A 24,950-nucleotide genomic window follows, 5' to 3' on the forward strand; every position below is an offset into this window, starting at 1 on the left:
CTTTTAAGCAGAGATATGAGTCAATGGATGTCACACAAATGGTACATGGCTTATGCTGTAATTAATCTGTTGCATTACCAACTGTGTTATCAGTAGTTACTGAAGCTCACCTTTCATATTTAACTTACAAAAGATTATATATTGCAGCTTAATAGAAATAAATGTTTACACTAAACATTTAACTCTGTTACTTTGGTCTCTGGTATATAACTATCCAGACAGTCAAAGTCAAACTTGTTGCCGTTGAAACGGAAAAAATAAAAATTCGAAAAATCCCCAAAGAGCAAAAGGCACCAGTTAACAACTGGTCTTTGCGTGTGGAGAGTTTCATAAACGAATACCAATTAGTTTTAGAGATGTCATTCAGATAAACACACAACTATGAAGAGAAATGAGGTCAAACTTGTTGCCATGGAGAAAAAAAATTTCCAAACACCCTAAAGAGCCAAAGGCACCAGTTGACAACCAGTTCTTTGAGTGTGCAAAAGTGTCAATAATTTTAGAGAAATGGTCAGGAAAAAAACACCACTATGAACAGAGTCGCTGTAAACCTTGTTTAAAAAATATATTCTAAAAATCCCTAAATAGCAAAAGGCACCAGTTGACAACCTGGTCTTTGTGTGTTTAAAGCTTCATGAAAGAATACCTATTAGTTTTAGAGATATGATCCAGATAGAAAATGATTACAGACGGACGGACAAGCTGATTACTATATACCCTGTATTACATACCAGGGTAGTTAATGTTAACTTAAGGGTATTAAAAACAACAACCTCAAAACTTAAAAGAAAATATTATAAACAAATTGTATAAAATGGCTTTATTGAGGTTATGGAGGGGTTTGTTTTTATAACAAGAAGGTCTTGCCTTTATTTCATAATAAGAACATATCTACAGAGTTGTTCTGGAATACTGTATATACCTTATTAGACGTATTAAGCGCCCGGGGCGCTTTTAAAATTGAAAATTGTGGGCTCTTATTAGAATATAATTTTGGTGAGAACAGAGTTGAAAAATTGTAAATTTCGTACAGTAGTTTATGCTGACAGCCTGAAATGATACAAAAGAAAAGTATGTACGTATCATACACGACAGATATATTTTCCAGAATTTAATTGCCCACAATTAAGGGTGCATATAACACACGAGTGAGTAATATACACGAATCAATAAGTCCTGTGTACATTGATCAATCGGCAGGGGTGCTAATTCGGATTGTTCACTAGCAAATATATTAGCAAACATCGCCATGGGCGCTTATTAGACGGGGCACTTATTACGTCAAATACGGTAGTTAATATTTTGAACTAATATTCCTAGATTGGATGCCATTACTGGCTCCAGGCTAAATGTGTTTGCCCACATACCTGAATGAGGTCCCTTCAATTGGCGTGAAAGAATATCTCACTTTATCAAAATGTACATATTTCTGAAAAATAAACAATCACAGAATGAAGAACAAACATTTAACTGAGATATCGAACTGAGGTAATAGGACTCTATAATCTGATCACATACTAAAACCAGAGATAATTAATTAGTAAGTATCTTATATGCGGCAGTGTGTGCATGAGGTCAATAACAAGAATAAATTACTGGTCATTCTGTCTGCAGTGTTTACTATGATGGCGGTCCCACAATGAAGCCATGGTGCCACCAGCCTGACGATAATGATTGGGAAGATCATGAGATGTGAAACAGAACAACAAGGACGATACTGGCAAAGAGAGGCAACGCTGTATGCTGGCTAAGGGAGGCGACTCTGTATGATGGCAATCTGCCAGACAAGATTTGTTTGTTTGGTTGGTGCTTAATGCCACACTCAGCAATATTCCAGCAATATGACGGTGATTCGTAAATAATCAAGTCTGGACCAGACAATCCAGTGATTGATAGCATGAGCACTGATCTACGCAATTGAGATACAATGACATGCATCAACCAAGTCGTCGAGCCTAACCACCCAATCCTGTTAGTCGCCTTTTACGACATGCAAAGTCGCCTTTTACGGCTAGTATGGGTTGCTGAAGACCAGTTCTACCCTGGAATATTGCTGAGTGCGGCGTAAAACAACAAACCAACCAACCGTGCAGTCCTACTAACCATGTCAGACGACAAGATGAATGTGTCAATTTCCATGCTTCCAGTCTGCCCTTTGATCATATTTGTTCGGAGCTGAAAAATATATGACATTGAAAGAACATGCAATTGCTACAATAGTGAGACATATTCATTGTTTTTTTATTTGTGTATTTAGCATGTTTAGTGCAATAGAAACTGAAAATATTTCTCATACAGTTATGTTGCATTTGTCTATAGACTGGACATCTTAAAAACTAAAAATATAGTTTAAAGAAATTATCTCATTCATCCAATGCAATTTTAATAGGAAAATATACTATTAAAATACAGAAAACAATTATCTACCTGATTTTTCTGGTCATTTTCTACTTCAATCTCTAAAAGATCAATATTTGGAGGGTCACGCATGTATTTCTGTAAATAAAATGGGAAAAGAGTTGTCAACTACATGTTTGAATATCTCACTGGCACTCAGATCTCTGTTGAGTCAACAAGGCTACAATGGGGACAGAAACTAGGTCCTAACAAACATCTCATGCAATTGTCCTAACTGACATCTTATAAAATTATTGTACCTCAAGTGCTTGGAATATTGTCTCTGTGGGATCATGTGAAAAGTGCTTAATTTCGGATATATACAATCCAATAACTTACACTCTAGTTTGATATCAGAATCTTAAATTATTTTTGCTGGCCTATAAGAATCTAAAATCATTTTTGCTGACATCAGAATCTAATAACATATTCGCTGACACATTAGAATCTAAAATCATTTTCGCTGACTTAACACAATCTAAAATCATTTTTGCCGACATCAGAATCTAATAACATTTTCGCTAACCCATCAGAATCTAAAATCATTTTTGCTGGCCTAAAAGAATCCCAATTCATTTTTGCTGACCCATCAGAATCTAAAATCATTTTTGCTGACTCATCACAATCTAAAATCATTTTTGCTGACATCAGAATCTGAAATCATTTTTGCTTACTCGTCAGAATCTGAAAGTCTTTCGTTTTGCAATATTGTAAAAATGAGTAAAGTCTTTGACCCAAGTTGACTCCTGCTTATCACAGGAGTGCAGAGCAAAACAGTACAAAAATACAGTAAACAATTCATAACGGGTCATGAACTTGCACATACTTAGATTTTCTTCTTCATGTTTGATAAATGAGCCTTCTTCACACACTTATGAATTTGGAAATGTCAGATGTCTAAGAGTGTAAGAAAAAAAGGGCTAGTTCAACCATTTCAGCATTAAGTTTTAAACAGTAAGTTTTCTGTTTAAAATTTGACATTTCCAGCCTGCCAAACAGGACCCTTATCCTATCTCGTCATTTAACTATCAGTATCATCACCAGTGCTATCACGGAATATTCAAAAAGCTGACATGGCATTTTGACAAAGACCCACTGCAAACTTAAGAATTACAGATAGAATGACATTTTGTCCAATACTAATATGAATCATAAATACACCATTTGTAGACATAATAACAATGTAACAAACAGGAATTCCAGTTCAATAAGGCATTTTGTTCAATTCATTAAACAACTTCTTTAGACATGTATACATAAAAACTATTTAATGAACAGGAATATCAGTTAAAATGGCATTTTGACCAATTCCATTGTTCTAAATTGTATGTCTCTCAAGACATTGTAAATATCATTCATATTCGTCTTTAGATCTTAAATTTAACATTTCCCAAAACCATAGGTTCAAGGATGATGAACAACAAGTGTACTTATTTCCGCCACTTACTGTTGGTTTTAGGTGGGGGTGAAAGATGATATAACCATTAGGGTTGATTGCGAAAGAGTAGCCGTTGTGTCCAAGCTGAAATACAAAGTAAATGAACTTACTATTCTCATATTTCATCCTGCTGTGAAAGAAGTGAATATTGTATTACACAACTCTCAACAATATTCCAGCTAAATCGTAGTGGCCTGTGATTACTCAAGACTAGTACTAGTAAACCAGTGTGTCAGTTTGTTTGTTTGTTTGTTTAATGCCGCATTCAGCAATGTTCCAGCTATATGACGTCAGTCTGTAAATAATTAAGTCTGGACCAGACAATCCAGTGATTGACATCATGAGCATCAATCTACGCAATTGGGATACGATGACATGCATCAACCAAGTCTGCAAGCCTGACCACGTGATCCCCTTAGTTACCTCTTGCGACATGCATAGTCGCTTGCTACGGCAAGTATGGATTGCTGAAGACATTCTAACCCAGATCTTCACGGATGGGTGAATATGATGTACAAGTAACAAATATTTGATTGAGCTCAAGAAGTAGATTACACAGGATCCACTTCTAGAATGAAGTATCTTGTGCAGATATGGATATATAATAGGAAGAAGTGACGTGCAAGAGGAGATTTCTCAGAAGCTGACTCATATATTGACATATATTGGTCACATTCATACCTTTTGAGTGGGGCTTTTCTTCACCATATCAGCTGTTGTCACGTCAATACCCATGACTCCAAGGATTGTCTGGTTTGACTGAAACAGTCAGTTACACACTGTAGCATGAAAACAACAACTCATACAGCAATGGCATTTTTAAAAAATAAAAAACAACATACAATTCCCAACTCCCAGCTGAAATCACTTTCCACGAAGGGAATGTATCTCTTGCTGCAATATTCAAGCTGCAAGGACATGTGGGAAATCAGGTGTGAGTGTTCTCCCATACTCATCAATACACTCTCTCATGATTAAGATACTACCATAGCAAACATAGTCACAACTTTTTAATGACTGATGAAAATATTACTTTACTTTTATAGACAGTACGAGGCTGATTCGGGGGTCGAGAGTTGAAATGGGGTATGATATGAATACCCCCATATAATAATCTTTTTATCACATACCATAACATCAGATTGTTAAATGTATCTATTTGCAAGTTAGCGCAAAACATTTTCATCTGATTAATGGAAGATATTGTCATGGTAAAGCTAGACGAGCAGATGACTCACTAATTCATGTTACTCCCATTTTTTACCACCCGGGCTGATATTGACTGCCCATTCAAAATGAACTGACAAGCCATATGAGCTTGGCAGGGGTGTAATACGGGTCTGGTTATTGCACACCCTGTGATATTACTGTTTTTATGTTGGCTCTATTGCACATGCAAAATGTCACATGTCACAGATAATTGTATGATATTTGAATGATTATTATTTCCCATTCAGTAACTGTTCTTGTTTCTTAAAAGCTAAAAAGAGAGAGGCAGATTAGAAAAACGTGTAATTAAATTAGGGCTGGGAGGAGTCCAAATTTACTAACCAGGTACCCAACTCCCTATTACCTGACCCGGGTTGATTTGGAAACTGTTTTCCCAGAGCCCTGGCAAATGCTATTTAGATATACTTATAAAACAATGTGATCATGCTTGCACTGAAGCTGAGTGAAGCTTTACCTCTATGAAAACATAAAAGTCAGAAGGAATGCATGTTTAGTTGGAAAGAATTGAGAACACTAGTGACTTGTAGTGTAGCCATGGAGTTTGAGTGAATTTTTGTCATTTAAACAATATATCACGTGACTAACTAAGGGTCCAGGTCGTCCTTTTGGTACCCTACTCAGGACCCATCCGACCTGAGTACCAAAGTCACCCATCCCAGCCCTAATCTGGCCTAAGTTACAGTGTAACCATCACTCACAGATCCTGTTGTTCTGTTGTAGACCGGCAGTGTAACTGTCGTCATCATCCCCAGACCCTGCAAGTATCAGTCGTTATAACACAACTGCAATGATCATCATCATCACCATCATTATCATCATCATGTCAGAAATATTCTTCAAAAAATCATTTTCTTTTTCATCCATATTATTCATGATGTTACACTTACTTCCTATTTACAATTGTAATACTGTACAGAAACCAGACTTCAAATGTTACGTTACATTGTTGAAATATGCTTTCAATTAGAATTCGTTAAATTGCCATTTCATTAAACACAGACCTGCAATAAAACAAATGTCCTTTTAAACATGTGCGAACAACATCATGCACAAGAAAATAATAGAGAGCATGCTGAGATGAACTTGAAATAATAAATGCAGATCATGCAAAACTAAACAAACAACACTTCATCATAACATAACACCTCAACCATGGATTTGTTTTGAGTTAAGTATTAACCATAATTTCCTTCATAAATTAAGACACAAATGATTTATATGCTGCCAATGCAGTATGTATTAGGGTGAGGGCACTCAATGCTGATTGGTTAGGATTATTTGACATGACCAATCAAACTCCATCACCACACACTATATACATGAATACCCAAAATTAATACTACTGTTCTAACCATATACACACATTATAAAGTTCACAAAACTGGTTTTTTTCCCTACGACTAGTAATATTTCAGGTAAATCTGAAAATATTCAAAACTTAAATTCATCCCAACTGTGTGGTACATTATTTTAAGTCACCATGATCAAACTATAGATCATCCGAGACTATTGCTAAAACCATTTTTTAATCATTTCAAGCATCTTCTGTTAGTTCTGTTAGCTAGTTCTGCTGGCTACTAGTACCTCTGGATAGTTCTATATCCGATTTATTTCAAACGCTAACAGACCACACATCATTTGTTAGGACTAGGCCAGCGACAGCCTCTGTGGCCTAGTGGTAGAGCTTCAGCCCGGGCAGAGGAAGGTCCAGGGTTGGATCCCCGTCCATGTCATACCAAAAGATGTTAAAAGATGGTACTTGTTGTTACCCTATCTGGTGCTCAGCTTTTAGGGGCTTAAACAAGGACTGGTTGGTTCAGAGTCTGTATACTGTGTCTGAGTGGGGTATTCATGTTAAACTGCAGTATTGTGTCTCAGTGGGCTAGCACTATAAATCGGCATCAGTCCGGACTAGTACAAGCAGACACCCACACCCACGCACGCACGCATGCATGCTGCTATATAAGTGCAATAATCTTGGATGCAACGTTAAACCCCATTTCCCAGCCACTTATAACATACACGTTCCTATAGGTTAAGGTTTAGCATAGAATGTTTGATAAAATACCTATGCAAGCATATGCCGACGACAAGGTATTCCATGCCTTTGTCATGTAAACACATTTGACCTGAATCACATCTAAAATGTAAGGCATGATCATATGATCACAAGATCATAACATATGCAACACAAACCTGGCTGATTATTCATATAAATTGTCATGCCTAGTCCTGTATGCTTCAACCACGCTTCAACCACCATGCTTCAAGACGCATGATATGAATTTAAGTAAAGACACAAGCATTCCCGTATGAAAAAAGCGCTATCAAACAATGTCTTGATTAGTCCTTGTTCTTCCTGAAATAATGCACTAAAAAAAGGCTTTATGGAATTTTATACATTTGAAACTGTAAATAACAAACTAAGTTTCACTGTGCATAATTTCAGAAAGAACATAAATATATTACCGTATAAAACATGTACAAAAGGAACAACTGTACATCTCAGACTCAACTACACTAAACAAGAGAATTGTTTCTCAGTCAAACACTTTAGAAATTGTTCGATTCTTTTTTTCAACTTTAAAATATTGTCAAATTTAATTTATTGTCAATACAACCAGAAAAAAACTGCATTCATTTCATTTCCGACAGCAGTAATGTCTGAGAAGCAAAACTGACTGTTAGATTTAGGCTTGTTCCAGGAAGTGGTTCTACATATATACACAGTAACAATCTCATTCAAATCAGATCTTTTTCTCCGATATCATGTTTCTCTTTGAGATCTGATGGCCCCATGTATAGGCTTCCATATTCTAAGAATAATTGAGCGAAGCATTCAGACCAACACATTATTTCTGTATCTCGAAAATGATGTTAAACAAGCAGTTCCAAATGTAAATAATAACGGCAAGGCAATTATATAGTTGTAAATATTTTGTACACCATATTGTTTTTCTCGTGCCATGGCATCTACAGGAGTAACTTCAAAGAATATTTGTCTTCTGTGGCGATTTTCTCTCGCTAAAATCGAAATCGAAATAGTAAAGAAATGGAGCAAAATTGTTTTAGAAAGCTGACATATGATTGGCTGAAGAACCAAGAAATCCATCATTCATTTTGGGCAGTCAAGGTCAACCAAGGTTCACGAGATATGACCTTAAATGGAGGTGTCATCAGATCTTCAGAGAGGCATTATCGGAGATATGATTATAATGACATTGTACACAGCAACACCTGCAGATTGCAGTCTCACAAAGACTCATCAGACTAGATGAGGACAATCACATAACAAATGGCACTACACAGAGTGCAAAAGTTTCTGGCCAAACACAATTTAACTTGAATATGTCTAGATTCAAAAATTATTTCATAAAAACACTCTTTTTATATATTCATAACAAAAATCAATTTGTGAATGACTGAATATTTGTTTCTGCTATTCCAGTCGTTCAGTGTCAAGAGTTTAGTACACACAGCTGCCATTGTGTTTAACCATACAAACTGTGTCCTCTCTATTCACATATATATATCAACAATGCTTGAACACGTGAAGCTTCTACACTAAAACAATCTACACATAAAGCCAGAATTTCGTTCAAACTGGACATTTAGTCTCAAGGTTCTTAATTAAATTGAAGTCACACCTTTTTTTAACTTGCCTTACGGATCTGCCAACTGTAAATGTGTTGAAATTGAACCCAAAATAATACTCTGAATTTGACCCTTTTTTATCCTAGCTGATGCATGTTGCATCAAAATAGAAATCTAAGCAAGGACCCTCTGTTGATAATTATGCATCAATGCTCTAAAAACAAACAAAAGTAAGTATTATTAATTAGCGAGTTGATAAACATTACCTGTCACTGATAAACTATTGTATTCATTATTGTATGAGGGGCGGTGGGGTAGCCTAGTTGGTAAAGCGTTTGTGTGAACAAACATTGTGTGAAGCTCATTTCTGGTGTCCCCTGCCGTGATATTGCTGGAATATTGCTAAAAGGGGCCTAATACCAGGCTCACTCACTCAATATTGTATGAGGGAAGGGAGGTTACTCTAATTCCCTCTGCTGATCTGGCAAACTTGTCACTCATTAGACATGTCAAAGTTACATGTTTAGCCCCTGAATTTCAATTTCATATTTTTGTAGTTTCCGTAAAGCAACTAAAAAAAAAGTGTGGCCATGATAATGGAATCATATTCTTCAATTTGTTACACCAACTCTGACATATTCCCAGAATATTACCAACACTGAACTACCAATGATCCAGCATTTATAGTCAGACTGCTGGAATTCCACATGAAATCCTTGTGTGACATTAAACATTAAATTTGATCTGATTACCAGATTTGTCCAAAGAACTGGGAGCCTAGTGCAGATCAGATACACCCTGTTTGATTTAATCAACAGACATTAAAATTGAGGGATATTTTCAACGAATCTTCAGAAATTGAAACACTGACTTTGTTCCACTAATTAACCAGCTCATGCTGTAACTGTTGTTATAGCATGTGTGCTGACACACATTCTCCTTGTGAACTCCAAGACTCATCACTAATCTCTGACGATTAAATTCAAACATAACATATCTATCAAACATATAAGCAAAAGTGGAATGTGTTTTCCTCATATTCTACAACTAGGATATTCTAAGTCACATTTTCTACAAGACTGACACTGACTTCTACACTGACATCAAACCACAGCCATGTTTAAAACAGTAAATCCCTTCAGTTCACATATTTTAATTGTTCTTAGTTCAAATTTTCATTTTAACTCAAGGACCATATCTAAAAAAACACTGCTTACCAAAACTGATTTTTTGTATTCAGAGCACTTTTTATCTTTGTTACCAAGACAATAAGTGACATGGGTTTATTGGTGTATTCCTATGATTCTCTGACTTGCTCCCATCACATGGCTGTGGCCCTATACACATACAGACTAAACAACACTGATAGTTAGAGGCAATAGTGGTCAGTACCAGATGATCGTAGTAAATGCTACCCCACACAAAGCGTTTGACGTTCTGCAGCACCTGTGGTCGGCTTAGAACAGGTATGTACTCCTTGAATAAATCAAATGCACCAATCAGCAACAAGCAGAGTAACTGGCACACACTTGAAACAACGTGCAATACATCTTTACATTCTGTGCTTTTCGCCACTAGTCCGAAACCAGAGAGTCTCGTAAAATTTCTTCTGGTTTAGCCAGATCAACTTCATATGGACCTTATGGTAAGATTAAAAACTTCTGAAAAAATTACCCAAATAACTGTTTGGGCTTGACTCAAAAGTATTTGGTACAGACTGCTTTTGTTTTAGTCATATAACATTCTGTCTGAAAGAAAACCAAGAAGTCCTTTTCATAGCTCTGCTGTTACACATTAAAGCTACAGGGTCTTAGCATGCTTAGGGCTCCCTATTTTTTCCATCACTGAACTTCTTTGGGGATCATTTTTTAAGGGTCTGGTTTCCATAATTGTTGATTGAAAATACTAAGGTCATTATGGTAAAAGAATCCTAAACAGTCATGTTTGAATTCCACAAAAAGAAAGGTTCAGCAAAAATCTTTTACAAAAACCAATGCATGGATTACATTTTATATTTTTTTTATTTTTTTTAAAAATGAGTAAAAAGATTTTCTACATTGTTAATGTAATGCACAAAGTTTCAACTATCACCATCTAATCTAGTCAAACAAACATTTAATATTCATTATCACAGAAGACAATCAACAAGATAAATATGGTCTATTTTCAAACAGAATCAATCACACAGCCTCCGTAACAATACACATTATCTGATGAGCTAAGCCAAAATTTACAAATTGCTGGATTTATGAACGATCAATAATTAAGTCATTCAATAATGTTCTGTGCACAAAAGACATTTTACAAACCATTCAATGATTCAGAACAGAAAAAGTCTAAATATCCACTGTAATTTAAGACTTTCAATTTTCAAACTGTACTAAAGATTAGAATGTTTACCCTTTAAGACTTTTCTCTCTTCAAGCACATCAGATAAAGTAACCTCTGATTACAGAAGCAACCTGATTCCATTCGAGATGATGTGATTTCAACCACACACAGTAAATATGGTAAAGCCTGGCTAATATCATCAGCCTATTTCATCAAATCATATCAATCTGTTACAGCGGGAAACATCTTCGCTCACTCCATTGCCAGGACAAATATCAATAATCATGATCTTTTAATAGAAAACTTCCTATTCACTAATGACTTCTTAATGCTGCTGCTGATTTTGAAACTCTGCCATTTGAGGTCTTGACATTGCTACCAATATTAAGATTTCCTTTCAACCATTTTTCTTTTCTTTATATGATTTGTACATACAAACTGAGGCCATTGTTTAGAATCCAAAAATCTCCATGACCCAAATTCAGCCAACTTCTTGGCATTGCTCACAATAACTGGAGGCTACTGAACAATTTGGTTTTTATATGTGTCAGATTAAATGTTTTGGACTACATGGAAGGAAGCTAAAGATCGTACACAGCGGGAATTGTGTCATGGAAAGAAAGAATTTGTAATTAAACTTAAGTAAATCCTTTTTTCTGTTCAAAACTTTTATCAATTTGATGGCTTTCCATATCTCCCAACACAATGCACATGTTTATACAAGAATACGTCCAACACCAATTCTCTCAGCATGATGAATATGCCATTCCAAAGTTGAAAATAAACCAAGGCATAAAAATCCACTCTTTTAAATGTTCTGATTATTTTCACACTGTGGCTGTCAAACACTTCAAAAAATGCAGCTGAAAAGTGTAATGGTTAGAAATTAGAGGGTTAGGGTTTCAATCATGTTACCATTGTAACCAACAATGCCATGCTACGGTGAAGACGCCAACAAACTATGACAGGAGTGGAGACACACATACTTCACCTAAACAGTGGTACTGATATTCTGATAAATCTACCACAGATGTAAAAACAGGGCTACATTTCACAAAGCCACCTCAGCACTATGACAGACATAAGCCAATGTTAAAGTATGGGAGTTTTGATTGTCATAGTGCAAAGGTTGCTTTGTGGAACAAGACTCAGGTTAACATCATGGCTGAGAAAAGAGAAACCAAGAAATCAGGATATTTTTCACCAAAATATATTAACTTAATAAAAACTGTAATTGAATTTCCAAGTGATGCCAAATCTGAAGAACATAATATACATGGTCAGTCATTTTCCATGTGAAAGTGTAAGTGCTCCATCCTTGTCAATGTACAGGCATCCTCCTTGTTACCCATACATGAGGGTCTTGGGTGACCTCCCAGCTGAAGTTCTGACTGTAAACATACTCCTTGGGTCCTACTAAGGCTCTAGTGTAGTTCTGAAGGAGATCACATAGCTACGTCACTGGAAGACTATGGGCAGCAGATTCAGGGTTTGTTGGGAGGGGTGGGTGGGCACCTCCCTGTGTTCTACCTGCAGGATCTACATCTGCACTGTCCAGGTGTAACAGTGGCATCACTGGAGGACTTAGGGTAGAACATGTGTATTGGGAAATGCACAGGGGAAGGGTTGAGGGGAATGAGTGGAGGGGTAGGGTTGAGTGGAGTTTGTTTGTTGAGGAGATATAGGGCAGGATTGGGTGTGGTGGGGAGACATATCGGGCTGGCCTGGGGGTGGGGGGGGGAGATATAGGGCAGGTTTGTGTGAGTGAGGAGATATAGGGCAGGATTGTGTGAGTGAGGAGATATCGGGCAGGAATGGGTGCCAGTGGGGTGGGGAGATATAGGGCAGGATTGTGTGAGTGAGGAGATATCGGGCAGGAATGGGTGCCAGTGGAGTGGGGAGATATAGGGCAGGATTGTGTGAGTGAGGAGATATCGGGCAGGAATGGGTGCCAGTGGAGTGGGGAGATATAGGGCAGGTTTGTGTGAGTGAGGAGATATCGGGCAGGAATGGGTGCCAGTGGAGTGGGGAGATATAGGGCAGGATTGTGTGAGTGAGGAGATTTCGGGCAGGAATGGGTGCCAGTGGGGTGGGGAGATATAGGGCAGGTTTGTGTGAGTGAGGAGATATCGGGCAGGAATGGGTGCCAGTGGGGTGGGGAGATATAGGGCAGGATTGGGTGTGGTGGAGAGACATATCAGGCTGGCCTGGGTGGGGGGGGGGAAGATATAGGGCAGGTTTGTGTGAGTGAGGAGATATAGGGCAGGTTTGGGTGGGTTGGGGAGATATAGGGCAGGATTGGGTGGGTTGGGGAGATATAGGGCAGGATTGGGTGGGGTGGGGGAAGACATATCAGGCTGGCCTGTGTGGGATGGGGAGATATAGGGCAGGTTTGTGTGAGTGAGGAGATATCGGGAGATACTGGACATATGGGGCTAGCTTGGTGGGCGTATATGATATACCAAAGTCCTACCAGTTTAAATAAAACCAGGGAGGTTCTGAAAACTCACCATCCATTGTCATTACTGCAGTTCATATTGATCTCAATATGTTGAATGTGCCCTGGTCTCAAACAGGGCGGTGTTGCTAAGATTCGTAGGAAACGTTAGCAAGTCTGACTCTAATATTAATAATATCACATCTAAACAGAGTAAAAGAAACTGCACTATAACGCAAGTTTTTGTGTAGACACCATGAAAGTATGTGTGAGCTGTTCACTCATGCACAAACACTGTGGTGGAAAAAGTCAATGTAAAATGTAAAACCTAAATTTACTAGAAATACAGAAGTGAAAATATTTTGGGATAACTAAAACGAGTTCAGATATAGATAAAAAACTTAGTCCTACTTTGTGTATTTTCCAAACATTGAATGAAAATCTAAGAACAATTGTGGCCTTATGAAACAGCATGATTACCACATGTATGTCACACAAGTGGTCATCGGCTGCTGCTGCAGCCATGCTTAGTTATAAACTAACCCTCCACCAAACTTTCTTAATTTGAATTTCTCATTCATATAAAATAATATTTGCTGAAATAAACAATCTGCAGAAAAACCTCACCTTTCTCCCAAATCCCTTAAGTATTGAAACATAAAACTATTTTCAAAAGGTGGAATTATTGCGGTTTTCACTCAAAATTACTAACTCACATGAAAATTTTACTTATAAAAAGAAAATAATATGCACAAAGTATCAAATCATCATTAACATGGCAGCTTTGACGCTTAATTTCCAAAAGTTACAAAAAATCTTTCATAAGAAGATGAAATGTTGAGAATAACTTTTATTACAAATACCAGTAGGTATTACACAATTTCAGATATACTTCAACAATTACATTCCCAAAGCAATAATAAACCCCAAAGACCAGCAAATGAAGAGGTACTGCTGTCAGCCTAAGCCCCGGTACCAGAAAGCATGGAAACAACAGATGTGCAAGAGGGTATACACTACCGCATTGCTGGCGTTGAAGAAGGGGTTAGTGTGGGTGCTACTCCACATGATGTGTTCTACATAATTGAGAGCAAGCGGGCGAGCCAGCACTCCCACATAATCCTGAAATAATGTCTGGACTGGTTACATATATGCCAATATTGTCTTGAAATGCATGGTTTCAAATGGGTGCTCATACTCCTCAAATAATCTGGGCTATATATCATACTCAAGAGAAGTGTTAAAGAACATCTTTCATATTGATCTGTCGTGGACATTCTCTTATAGAGTACTATGGTTGATCTGATGGACATTCTTTCATATTACTATAGTTGATCTGATGGACATTCTTTCATATTCCTATAGTTGATCTGATGGACATTCTTTCATATTCCTATAGTTGATCTGATAGACATTCTTTCATATTCCTATAGATGATCTGATAGACATTCTTTCATATTCCTATAGTTGATCTGATAGACATTCTTTCATATTCCTATAGATGATCTGATAGACATTCTTTCATATTGCTATAGTTGATCTGATGGACATTCTTTCATATTCCTATAGTTGATCTGATGGACATTCTTTCATATTCCTATAGTTGATCTGATAAACATTCTTTCATATTACTATGGTTGATCTAGTGGACATTCTTTCATATTACTAAAGTTGATCTGATAGACATTCTTTCATATTTCTATAGTTGATCTGATAGACATTCTTTCATATTGCTATAGTTGATCTGATAGACATTCTTTCATATTGCTATAGTTGATCTGATAGACATTCTTTCATATTACTATGGTTGATCTAGTGGACATTCTTTCATATTACTAAAGTTGATCTGGTGGACATTCTTTCATATTACTATAGTTGATCTGTCATGGACATTATTTCATATTCCTATGACAGATCAACTATAGTAATCTGCAAACATCAGGGGTTCTTAACTTCTTTTGAGTAGTATATATGACCATAATGGTTTGAAAGTCATGACATGAAATCTGTTTTAATCTGAAATCACAGTTCTGAACAAATGTCTGACTACTTTATCAAACCTAAGCCAACATTGTTTTGAAAGTCATGACTTGAAATCTGTTTACCTACTCTTGAAATAATGGGTGTGTGTTACATATATGCCCATATAGTCCTCAACAAACATAATTTGGATATGACATACCACGAGCATGAGTACAAAACTGACAAACCTAGAAACATAATCGGGATAAACCGGGATTCAAACCCACGACCACATGCTCCCTGTACTCTTATATAACATATCAATAGCATGTACCGTTAATGATAGCAGATACGCTCAACATATTGAATCAGACTTATTCCAAACACTGAGCAAGGGAACCCTAAACAAAATATTTGTTAACTTGCATAACTGATCCGCATTAAAGTTCCTGAAAGTAAAATAGTTTATTAATCATCACAAATATGTAAGGAAAATGATTCCTATGTTTGTGGTCACCATAATTTGCATGAAAACATTTCCATTCTATCACACTCATACTGGAGCTTAATGTACAAGTGACGTACCTGGACTCGGGTTCTGATGGCTCCCATGGCAGGGATCTGTGAGAAGTAACCTGCAGCAGATAATGTGTGTCTTTAGATTTTGTTTTGTTTGTTGTTTAATGCCACACTCGGCAATAGTCAAGCTATATGGCGGCGGTCTGTAAATAATCAAGTTTGACAGGACAGTCCAGTGATTGACATCATGAGCATTGATCCACCCAATTGGTATACGATGACATGCATCAATCAAGTCAGCGAGCCTGACTATCCAATCCCGTTAGTTGCCTTTTACGGCAAGCATGGGTTGCTGAAGACCTATTCCAACCCGGATCTTCACAGGTAGTGTGTCTTTAGATGATGAACTCCATGTATATATAAGACATAATTCAATAACTATTTGTGTTCACTTTGTGTCAGATTAACAGGTTAAAATTTCCATAACATAACTTTTTATTCTCATACTTCTGACACAATTTGGTGTCCCGTCTGATCTGAAAAGTGATTTCTAAAAGTGAGAGATATAACACATGCATTCTTAAATACCCAACAGAAGGAACTGAAGCTAGGCTACAACCTATAGAAATTTTGCTGGTATAAGATTTTCAGATGAGCATTTTTAACACACTGACTTCAGGCTCATTGTGAATTCTTCACCAGTGTTGCATATACTACGTTCCTCCATCACCCGTGAACACATATGTCCACTTCGCAGTGTGGTCACTAGTTGTAACCCACTAATCAAACCACAGCTAGTTGCAGCGAGAGGGAACCTACAGAGAGCTCTGACCACCGAGCGCTCATTACACACACAGCAATATTTCTTCATGTGCCACAGCCTTGCTGCCATCTTCTCTAGACATTGCTTCAACATCAGGCAACAATAGGGTTCTCCAGAGACCATACACCGATATCATCCGAATATGGTCTCTGAGCTGACACAAAATTTATGCACAGAGTAGGGTTCATTTGACTTCCATGGGTTTTACCCCACTGGATATCTTGACTTAAAACAGACAACATCACAACACTGTATATCAGCAGTATGGATGCACGGGTGATGGAGCCGGGTTTTAAGCTAGACACAACAAGAGAATGGACACAGAATAAGAATATACTGTGTCCCGTGGGACATAGAATAATATTCATTGTACTCTAAGTGTAGACTAACATCTAGTCTCTGAAATGGAACATATTTTACAGGAAACACAGTTGTTAAATCTTCATTTTCAGAAACTGACGTAACCTAGACTTGCCAACTATGATAAACTTGCATAGGCTGCATTGAATATATTTGTCGCAGGGTCTGTACGACAGACTACCAACAGCACATCAAGAGCAGTTGTGGGCGTCATACATCCATCAACCATGACCACTGTCCACATCATCATTGATTCACTCCAGTCTCTAAAGTAATTATCAAAACGTACAGTAAACTACACCATTTCATTACATTACAGGGCTCTTATATTCACACTTAAGTCTAGGTAAAACCCTGATGGAGGAATGTAGTGTATGCAGGCATGTGAAGTATTGATGCTTTCGGTGCACAAACGCAAAATTGCAGAAAACAATCAATGCCATAGGAGATGATGTACAGTTACTACTATGATTATGTTGTAAACTTTGATTACTTAACACATGTGCCTGGAAAAATCAGTCTTAGATAAAATCCTTCATCTTACCTCTGTTGGCACATGCCATCCATTTAATGGCATTGGTGGGGTTGGCTGTGGGGCCCACGGCATACGTGAAGACTCTCACCTGTAGACAACAGCAACATACAGTCACACAGCATCATCAGGTCAGGGAAAAGTGTTGGTGGGAGAAATATCTTTTTAAAAAGGGTGCCATGACAGTGTAGCTCACCCGGATAGGAAGTCAATTGTGTACAATGGCAATAAAGACAGCTGTACTGAAACACTGCTGCCAGAATTGATATTCAAATATTTGTTTAAAATTTCCTGAGGACAAAACACCAACACTTAATTCTATGGATTTGAACAAAATTTGTTTGTTTGTTTAATGCTGCACTCAGCAATATTCCAACAATATGACGGCAGTCTGTAAATAATAGTCTTGACAAAACAATCCAGTAATTGACATCATAGGCATCAATCTATGCAATTGGGATACGATGACATGCATCAACCAAGTCATCGAGCCTGACCACCTGATCCCTTTGTCACCTCTTATGACAGAACAAAATATGTCAACAAAAGGAGAAACATACATTCCAAAAAGGTTCAACTTCCTCAGACTGGCAAAGAAAAAGATAATTACAGAGTCACAAATGTATTTTGAGAAAATTTAAGAGCATAGTCATAAACAAAAAGGTCAAAACACGTTCAAAAACTAAAATCTTGTGAACAGCAAAACATATGGGATCAGTCTAACAACTAATTACACACAAACCAAATTTCATTATATTTACAGTCATGGCCAAATCAAAAATACGTATTTGTGCATTCAAGTGTCAAGATTCGTGGGAACAAGCATGGGAAGTTTCACCTTCATTGATCCAATTGTTTTGAAGATAAGATGTTTACAGATGCTGACCAGTCACTGGACAAGCAGGCCCTATACAAGCCCACTTTGAGTCAGGTGAGCTAAATAAAGCTCCGAATGTTGAGGTGGGTGGAGTGAGTGAAATGGAGTTCAGTGTTGTAGTTCACTAATATAATGTCATGCATGCACATGGAATTAATGAATGAGTAGGTTTATTGCTGCTTTTAGAAATATTCCAGCAATATCACTCTTGGGAATACCAGAAATGGGTTTCACACATTGTACCAATGTCGGGAATAAAACCTGTGACTTCGGCGTGACGAGCGAAAGTTTTAACCACTAAGCTAACCGGCTGTGCCCCAAATTCACATGGGAAATATCCAGTTGGCATATGGACCATAAGGAATTAATGACTATATGTGGAAAAATACTTTAACAATGGACAAATAATATGTAATTCCTAGTTACAAGCAGGTTATTCTAAACGTTTATTTTGAAACAAGATGTTGCAAAATATTTTCACTGATCACATTACAGACTAAATCTAAGCCACAATCTACTGAAATATTCTTAGACACTATATATTACTTGTGGGTGTGCATGTTTATTGATCAACATTGAACTCAGCAATATTCCAGCTATATGTGGTGGCCTGTAAATAATCGAGTCTGGACCAGACAATCCAGTGACTGATACAGAGAGCAACAATCAGCCAAGTAACCAAACCTGACTACTTGATCCAATTGGTTGCCAATAAGCATGAATTGCTGAGGACCTATTCTATCTGAAAGGGGACATTTACACAACAGCAGCCCCGGGTGTACATCGTGGTTGGTACTCACAGTTTTATTTGGCCAGTTGTATTCCTTGAATACTTCCTCGGCATTGTCCGTGCCTCCATCCGTCAACAACATGATCACTTTGTTACAGGAAGCTCCACTTTGTTGGTCAGGGTCAGGGTTTGTCTCATTTCGTTCAAACTGTCAGAAATACATTAATGTCCCAGTTATAGGCCTTAGAAACACATCACATCTACCTTTCTTATCATTTGAAGAAACAAGCATGCTAGTTGTAGCAGTAGCTGTTGTAGCAATAGTAGAACCGAGGGCAAGCATAAACCACTGAAACGTCTATTTGCTCCAACTCATAACCGAAGTTGTAAAAAATATATATATTGTTGAGGAGCTGTGTTCCTTAGCTGAGTGCTTAAAATACTATCTTGCTGAGATCCACCAGTGTATTGTTATTTTCTGAGAACTAAAATTAAATAGTATTATTCTTAAGGTAACCCTCTTGTTACTACTTGTTCAAACATTCTGGACTGGCAACATTTTATTTGGTCTGGTACCTTTGCTATGTTGCCAGTCCAGTTGTCTGACTGAAATTGTGGGGAATTTTATACACTGCTCAGCTGCAAGGAAAATGCTCAGTGAAGTGCCAAAAGTCTATGAGTGAGTGAGGTGGGTGGAATGGGGTTTAACGTCACGTCCAAGATTATTGCACTTATATAGCGACGTGCATACACGTGTGTGTGTGTGTGTGGCTGCTTGTACTAGACTGGACTGATGCCAATTTATAGTGCTAGCCCACTGAGATACCATGCCGCAGTTTAACATGAATACCCCACTCAGACACAGTATACTGACTCCGAGTCGATCAGTCCTTGTTTTAGCCCCTTTATGCCGAGCGCCAGACAGGGTAACAACAAGTACCATCTTTTAACGTCTTTTGGTATGACGTGGCCTGGGATCGAACCCCGGACCTTCCGCTCTCCGGGCGGACGCTCTACCACTAGACCACGGAGGCCGTCCTATGAGTGAGTGAGTGAGTGAATGGGTGTGGTTTCACACCGCTTTTGGAACAATTTCAGCAACATCAACATGTGGGGAATCGAACCCTCAAACTGAGCAAACTCAGGCTACCCCACAGCCCCAGCAAATGCCTATGACTTGATGCAGCACTTTGGGTATTTTCCAATCTTGCATGCTGTGATATGACTGGAACACAGAGCTATACTCAGCTCCTCACGTTATCCTGTGTCTACTGTAGTTTCAGAAGTACCACAAATGTGTCACAGCATTGCCTACTCCATACTAAGGAATCAGAATATCTAGTGAAGATTGAGATGCATTGCCCTAACTCTTCTGGCTAGAAGTTTGCCAAACAGATGTCAAACGGCTTGACTACTGCTTGGTGATTTGAGAAACTTCATTGTTATAAGAGTGAGTGAGTGAGTTGGGTTTAACGCTGCTTTGAACAGTATTGCAGTTATATCGCGGGGTCTCAGCTTAATGTATGAGGAAAGCCCGAAGTGATGCAGGTCTCAGACGTTTACCACTTCGGTAAAACCCAGAGGAAAGGTATGGTGCTGAAAAACCTAGAAACATAATCGGGGCAAACCGGGATTTGAACATACAATCAAAGGTTTCTGGCATGCCCAAAGGAAGCAACTTTGCATGGTGAATCACAGCGTCTTAGACGACTGGGCCATCCGTGCCCCCTTGTTATAAGAAGTGGGCATTGCAATATGAAATACACTTGAAGACCAGAGACAAATGCTCTTATTGGACTTACTATCTCAAACTGTTCAAAAGCAAACTTTAGTCCTACTTCGAAGTTAGCCATTCCATTGGCAGACAAATCATTGACGTCATTTGACAATTTCTGAAACAAAGAAAGGGATTTATTATTTTGACACCAAATACTGCATCTATATGACCTATATCACTGAAAAATATTTTGTACAAGTAATTGAGTTTGAGATAATGGTTGTAGTTATTCCCTGATGCTGTTCTAATGTTGGCCTGACTGAAATATTTAGGGGCAAACTCTTGAACAATTTAGCAGATAAACAATGTTTTGATTTGAAAACAAGCAAACTAGTGATCAAGAGTGTGAGCATAAACATCTGTTACCAGGCAACAGCCACTCTCAGTGATTATTTCGCATGACTCTACAATGTTTCTTTGTTTGAATGTTGTTTAATGCAGCACTCAGCAATATTCCAGCTATATGACCGAGGCCTATAAATAATCAGGTCTGGACCAGACAGTCCAGTGATGGATATTATGAGCAATGATCCACAACATCGGGTAAGATAACACGCAATCAACCAAATCACCTGACACTGAGTGTAGCTGTTGGGGACAGCAAACCTCTCAAAATGAGAACAAAGACATCACAGAAATAGTTTGATGGTTTGATGTTTAACTCCGCAATATTCCAGCTATATGATGGCGGTCTGTAAATAATCGAGTCTGGACCAGACAATCCAGTGATTGATATCATGAGCATCGATCCACCCAATCGGGATTGATGACATGCATCAACCAAGTCAGCGAGCCTGACCACCCCATCCTGTTAGTCGCCTTTTACGACAAGCATAGTCGCCTTTTACGGCAAGCATGGGTTGCTGAAGACCTATTCTACCCCGGAATCTTCACGGGTCTCATCTCAGAAATAAATACATACACATTTCCATGAAAAAAATTAACATCCTGCACTTTAAGCATTTTCAACATCACATAAAAATTTAGCCTAAAAAACATAAAACATATTATCATAACATTTATAATAATTCATATTTTGACTGATACAAGCTGATCGGTAAGCAAATATTGGAAACCCATGAAATGAGTTCAGCCCAATGTAGAATATCTCTCCTCCCTGGTACACAGAGCTTTACTTGGGGGGAACGTTGGCCTACCTGCTTATTGCGGTAAGTGGCCTGTACAAATGGCGTATGGTTGAAGCATGGACTGACAAACTGTGCATCTGAGGAAAACTGTGGGAGAGAAAATACTGATTACTGATATAATAGAACATCAATTATTTACCACTGCCACATTGCTCCCATCCAGGAAAGGGCACATCTTTCTTCTACATACATGTATATTACAGTGGAATAAGCACACAACAAAAATCAATAAAACTGTCTCGCAGAATATACTTTTATTTTAACAATATGAGGCAGGCTTGTTTGTATGAGCTTTACATCAACCTGATTTCCCTGTGCAGTTCTCAGACTGATCCAAATACCTGATTAACAGACTCTACATGCAAACATTTTTGTGTGTGTTTGATAACAGATTAAGTAAAAAATCTAAATATATATAAAAAGTCGTAGTTTGCTGTAGTTCCAACATGCAAGACTCCCTGGTTCTGAATTGGTGAGTGGACATAATCCTTTGTAAGTGACAATGGTATGAGGTGAGCTGAAATGGAGTACAAGATTATTGCTCTTATATAGCGACGACCATTGATGTGTGTGTGAGTGTGTGTGTGGCTGCTTGTACTTGTCCAGACTAATGCCAATATTATAGTGCTAGCCTGCTTATGTACCCTGCTGAAATTTAACTGAATACCCCACTCAGACACAGTGCACTGACTCCCAGCCGACAAGTCCTTGCTTTAGCCCCTTAATGCTGAGCACCAGGCAGGGTAACAACAAGTACCATTTCTTAACGGCTTCTGGTACGAATCAGCCGGGATCAAACCCCTGACCTTCCGCTTTCTGGACAGATGCTCTACTACGGAAGCAGTCAATCAAGGTATGAAGGAGCATCTATGTAGTGAGTGAGTATGGTCTTACGCCACTTTTAGCAATATTCCTGCAATATCACAGAAATGGGCTTCACACATTGTACCCACATGGAGAATTGAACGCGGGACTTCAGCATGACGAGCGAACGCTTTAACCGCTAGCTTACCCCATCGCCCCAGCATCTATGTAAGGGATCATGGTATGTCAGAGCATCAATGTAAGTGATCATGGTATGTTAGAGCATATATGTAAGTGATCATGGTATGTTAGAGCATCTATGTAAGTGATTATTGTATGTTAGAGCATATATGTAAGTGATCATGGTATGTTAGAGCATCTATGTAAGTGATCATGGTATGTTAGAGCAACTATGTAAGTGATCATGGTATGTTAGAGCATATATGTAAGTGATCATGGTATGTTAGAGCATCTATGTAAGTGATCATGGTATGTTAGAGCATATATGTAAGTGATCATGGTATGTTAGAGCATCTATGTAAGTGATCATGGTATGTTAGAGCATCTATGTAAGTGATCATGGTATGTTAGAGCAACTATGTAAGTGATCATGGTATGAAAGGAGCACCAGTGTCACTGATCATGGTATGTTAGAGCATCTATGTAAGTGATCATGGTATGTTAGAGCATCTATGTAAGTGATCATGGTATGTTAGAGCATCTATGTAAGTGATCATGGTAGGTTAGAGCATCTGTTTAAGTGATCATGGTATGTTAGAGCATCTATGCAAGTGATCATGGTATGAAAGGAGCACCAGTGTCACTGATCATGGTATGTTAGAGCATCAATAGTGATGATGACAGGAAAAACTCACTGCAGCAATGTTGACAAAGTCATTTTCTCCCAGGGTGTCGAGGATGGACTTGACTGCCACCTTCATCAGCTGCAGTGCCTGGCCATGAGTACTCCCGCTCCTGCAACAACACACGCTTCCTCTCAACAACAACTCAATGCCTACCCGTAACGTCCTACTTGCTAGACTTCAACATTATTTGGGCATGGTTTCAGTGAGCTGATCTGACCTGTTTGTAGGTCTTGGATCTGGTGGTGAGTTAGTACTCCAGGCCGATCATCTTATTTGTCACAAAAATGTACCATACTGTTGACTGACAACTCAAGACCTCTCCTTCATAACATCAAGTTGAACAGTATTTCAGTTAAATCACAGTGTGTCAGCATGGTAACTGGGAGGAAAGCCTGAGGTGAAGTCTTCCAACTTTACCATTTTGGTGTAACCCACACAGTTGGGTGCCGACAAACCAAGAACATAATAAGGCTGAATCAGGATTCAAACCCAAGATCATAGGTTTCATGGGATAATTTTGTCTATGTGAAAAGAACCAAAAGGCGACTATGCTTGTCATAAGAGGCGACTAACAGGATTGGGTGGTCAGGCTCGCTGACTTGGTTGATGCATGTCATCGGTTCCTATTTCGTGGATCAATTCTCATGATGTCAATAACTGGATTGTCTGGACTCGATTATGCACAGACCGCCGCCATATAGCTGGAATATTGCTGAGTGGGACATTAAACAACAAACAAACAATGTGATACCGATCGTAGTATGCATCCACTCTGTGATGTACCATGTGTCACAGACATGTCCCTACTCTTTACTGTCATGATATCAACCTCAGTCATAAAGGGCAGAAGATACATGTTTCACAGAGCTTTGTCTAAAGATGCTAGTGTCATGAGTGTAACATACCTTCACAAGTGATAATTGGAAATTTTATCATAAATTTTATGTTTATATAAATATTCTATCTCACACTATGCATTTCTTCTTTCTTCTTCGGGTGTGTTTGGGTGAAGTGTTTTTTGTTTTGTTTTAGAAGCTGGAAACATGGTTCAAGCACGTTTCCACATAAGATTGAAGAAGGAATGCATAGTGTGAGATAGAAATAAGTTTAAAAATTTCATTGATG

The 24,950-nt window shown here is 38.1% G+C and overlaps 1 protein-coding gene across 4 annotated transcripts in view; it reads right to left on the reverse strand.

Annotated features, from left to right (window-relative positions):
- Positions 1–24,950, reverse strand: part of LOC124116612 (voltage-dependent calcium channel subunit alpha-2/delta-2-like) — an 80,733-nt gene that overhangs the window by 29,239 nt on the left and 26,544 nt on the right. For 2 of the 4 annotated variants that reach the window (XM_048401419.1, XM_048401421.1), the window contains 13 exons: positions 23,835–23,934; positions 22,165–22,242; positions 21,033–21,122; positions 19,301–19,438; positions 17,636–17,714; positions 15,975–16,024; positions 10,052–10,135; positions 5,764–5,820; positions 4,517–4,594; positions 3,845–3,919; positions 2,428–2,496; positions 2,104–2,175; positions 1,368–1,429 (listed from right to left, as the gene is read on the reverse strand). In XM_048401419.1, the coding sequence (XP_048257376.1) occupies positions 1,368–1,429; positions 2,104–2,175; positions 2,428–2,496; positions 3,845–3,919; positions 4,517–4,594; positions 5,764–5,820; positions 10,052–10,135; positions 15,975–16,024; positions 17,636–17,714; positions 19,301–19,438; positions 21,033–21,122; positions 22,165–22,242; positions 23,835–23,934 (1,032 nt within the window). Of the gene's footprint in view, positions 1–1,367; positions 1,430–2,103; positions 2,176–2,427; positions 2,497–3,844; positions 3,920–4,516; positions 4,595–5,763; positions 5,821–10,051; positions 10,136–12,344; positions 12,426–14,447; positions 14,550–15,974; positions 16,025–17,635; positions 17,715–19,300; positions 19,439–21,032; positions 21,123–22,164; positions 22,243–23,834; positions 23,935–24,950 lie in introns of all 4 variants that reach the window. The other 2 variants (XM_048401418.1, XM_048401420.1) reach the window with 2 other exon arrangements.

This window comes from Haliotis rufescens, unplaced genomic scaffold, assembly GCF_023055435.1.
Source record: "Haliotis rufescens isolate VD_foot unplaced genomic scaffold, xgHalRufe1.0.p SCAF_22, whole genome shotgun sequence".
Classification (NCBI taxonomy): Eukaryota; Metazoa; Mollusca; class Gastropoda; order Lepetellida; family Haliotidae; genus Haliotis; species Haliotis rufescens.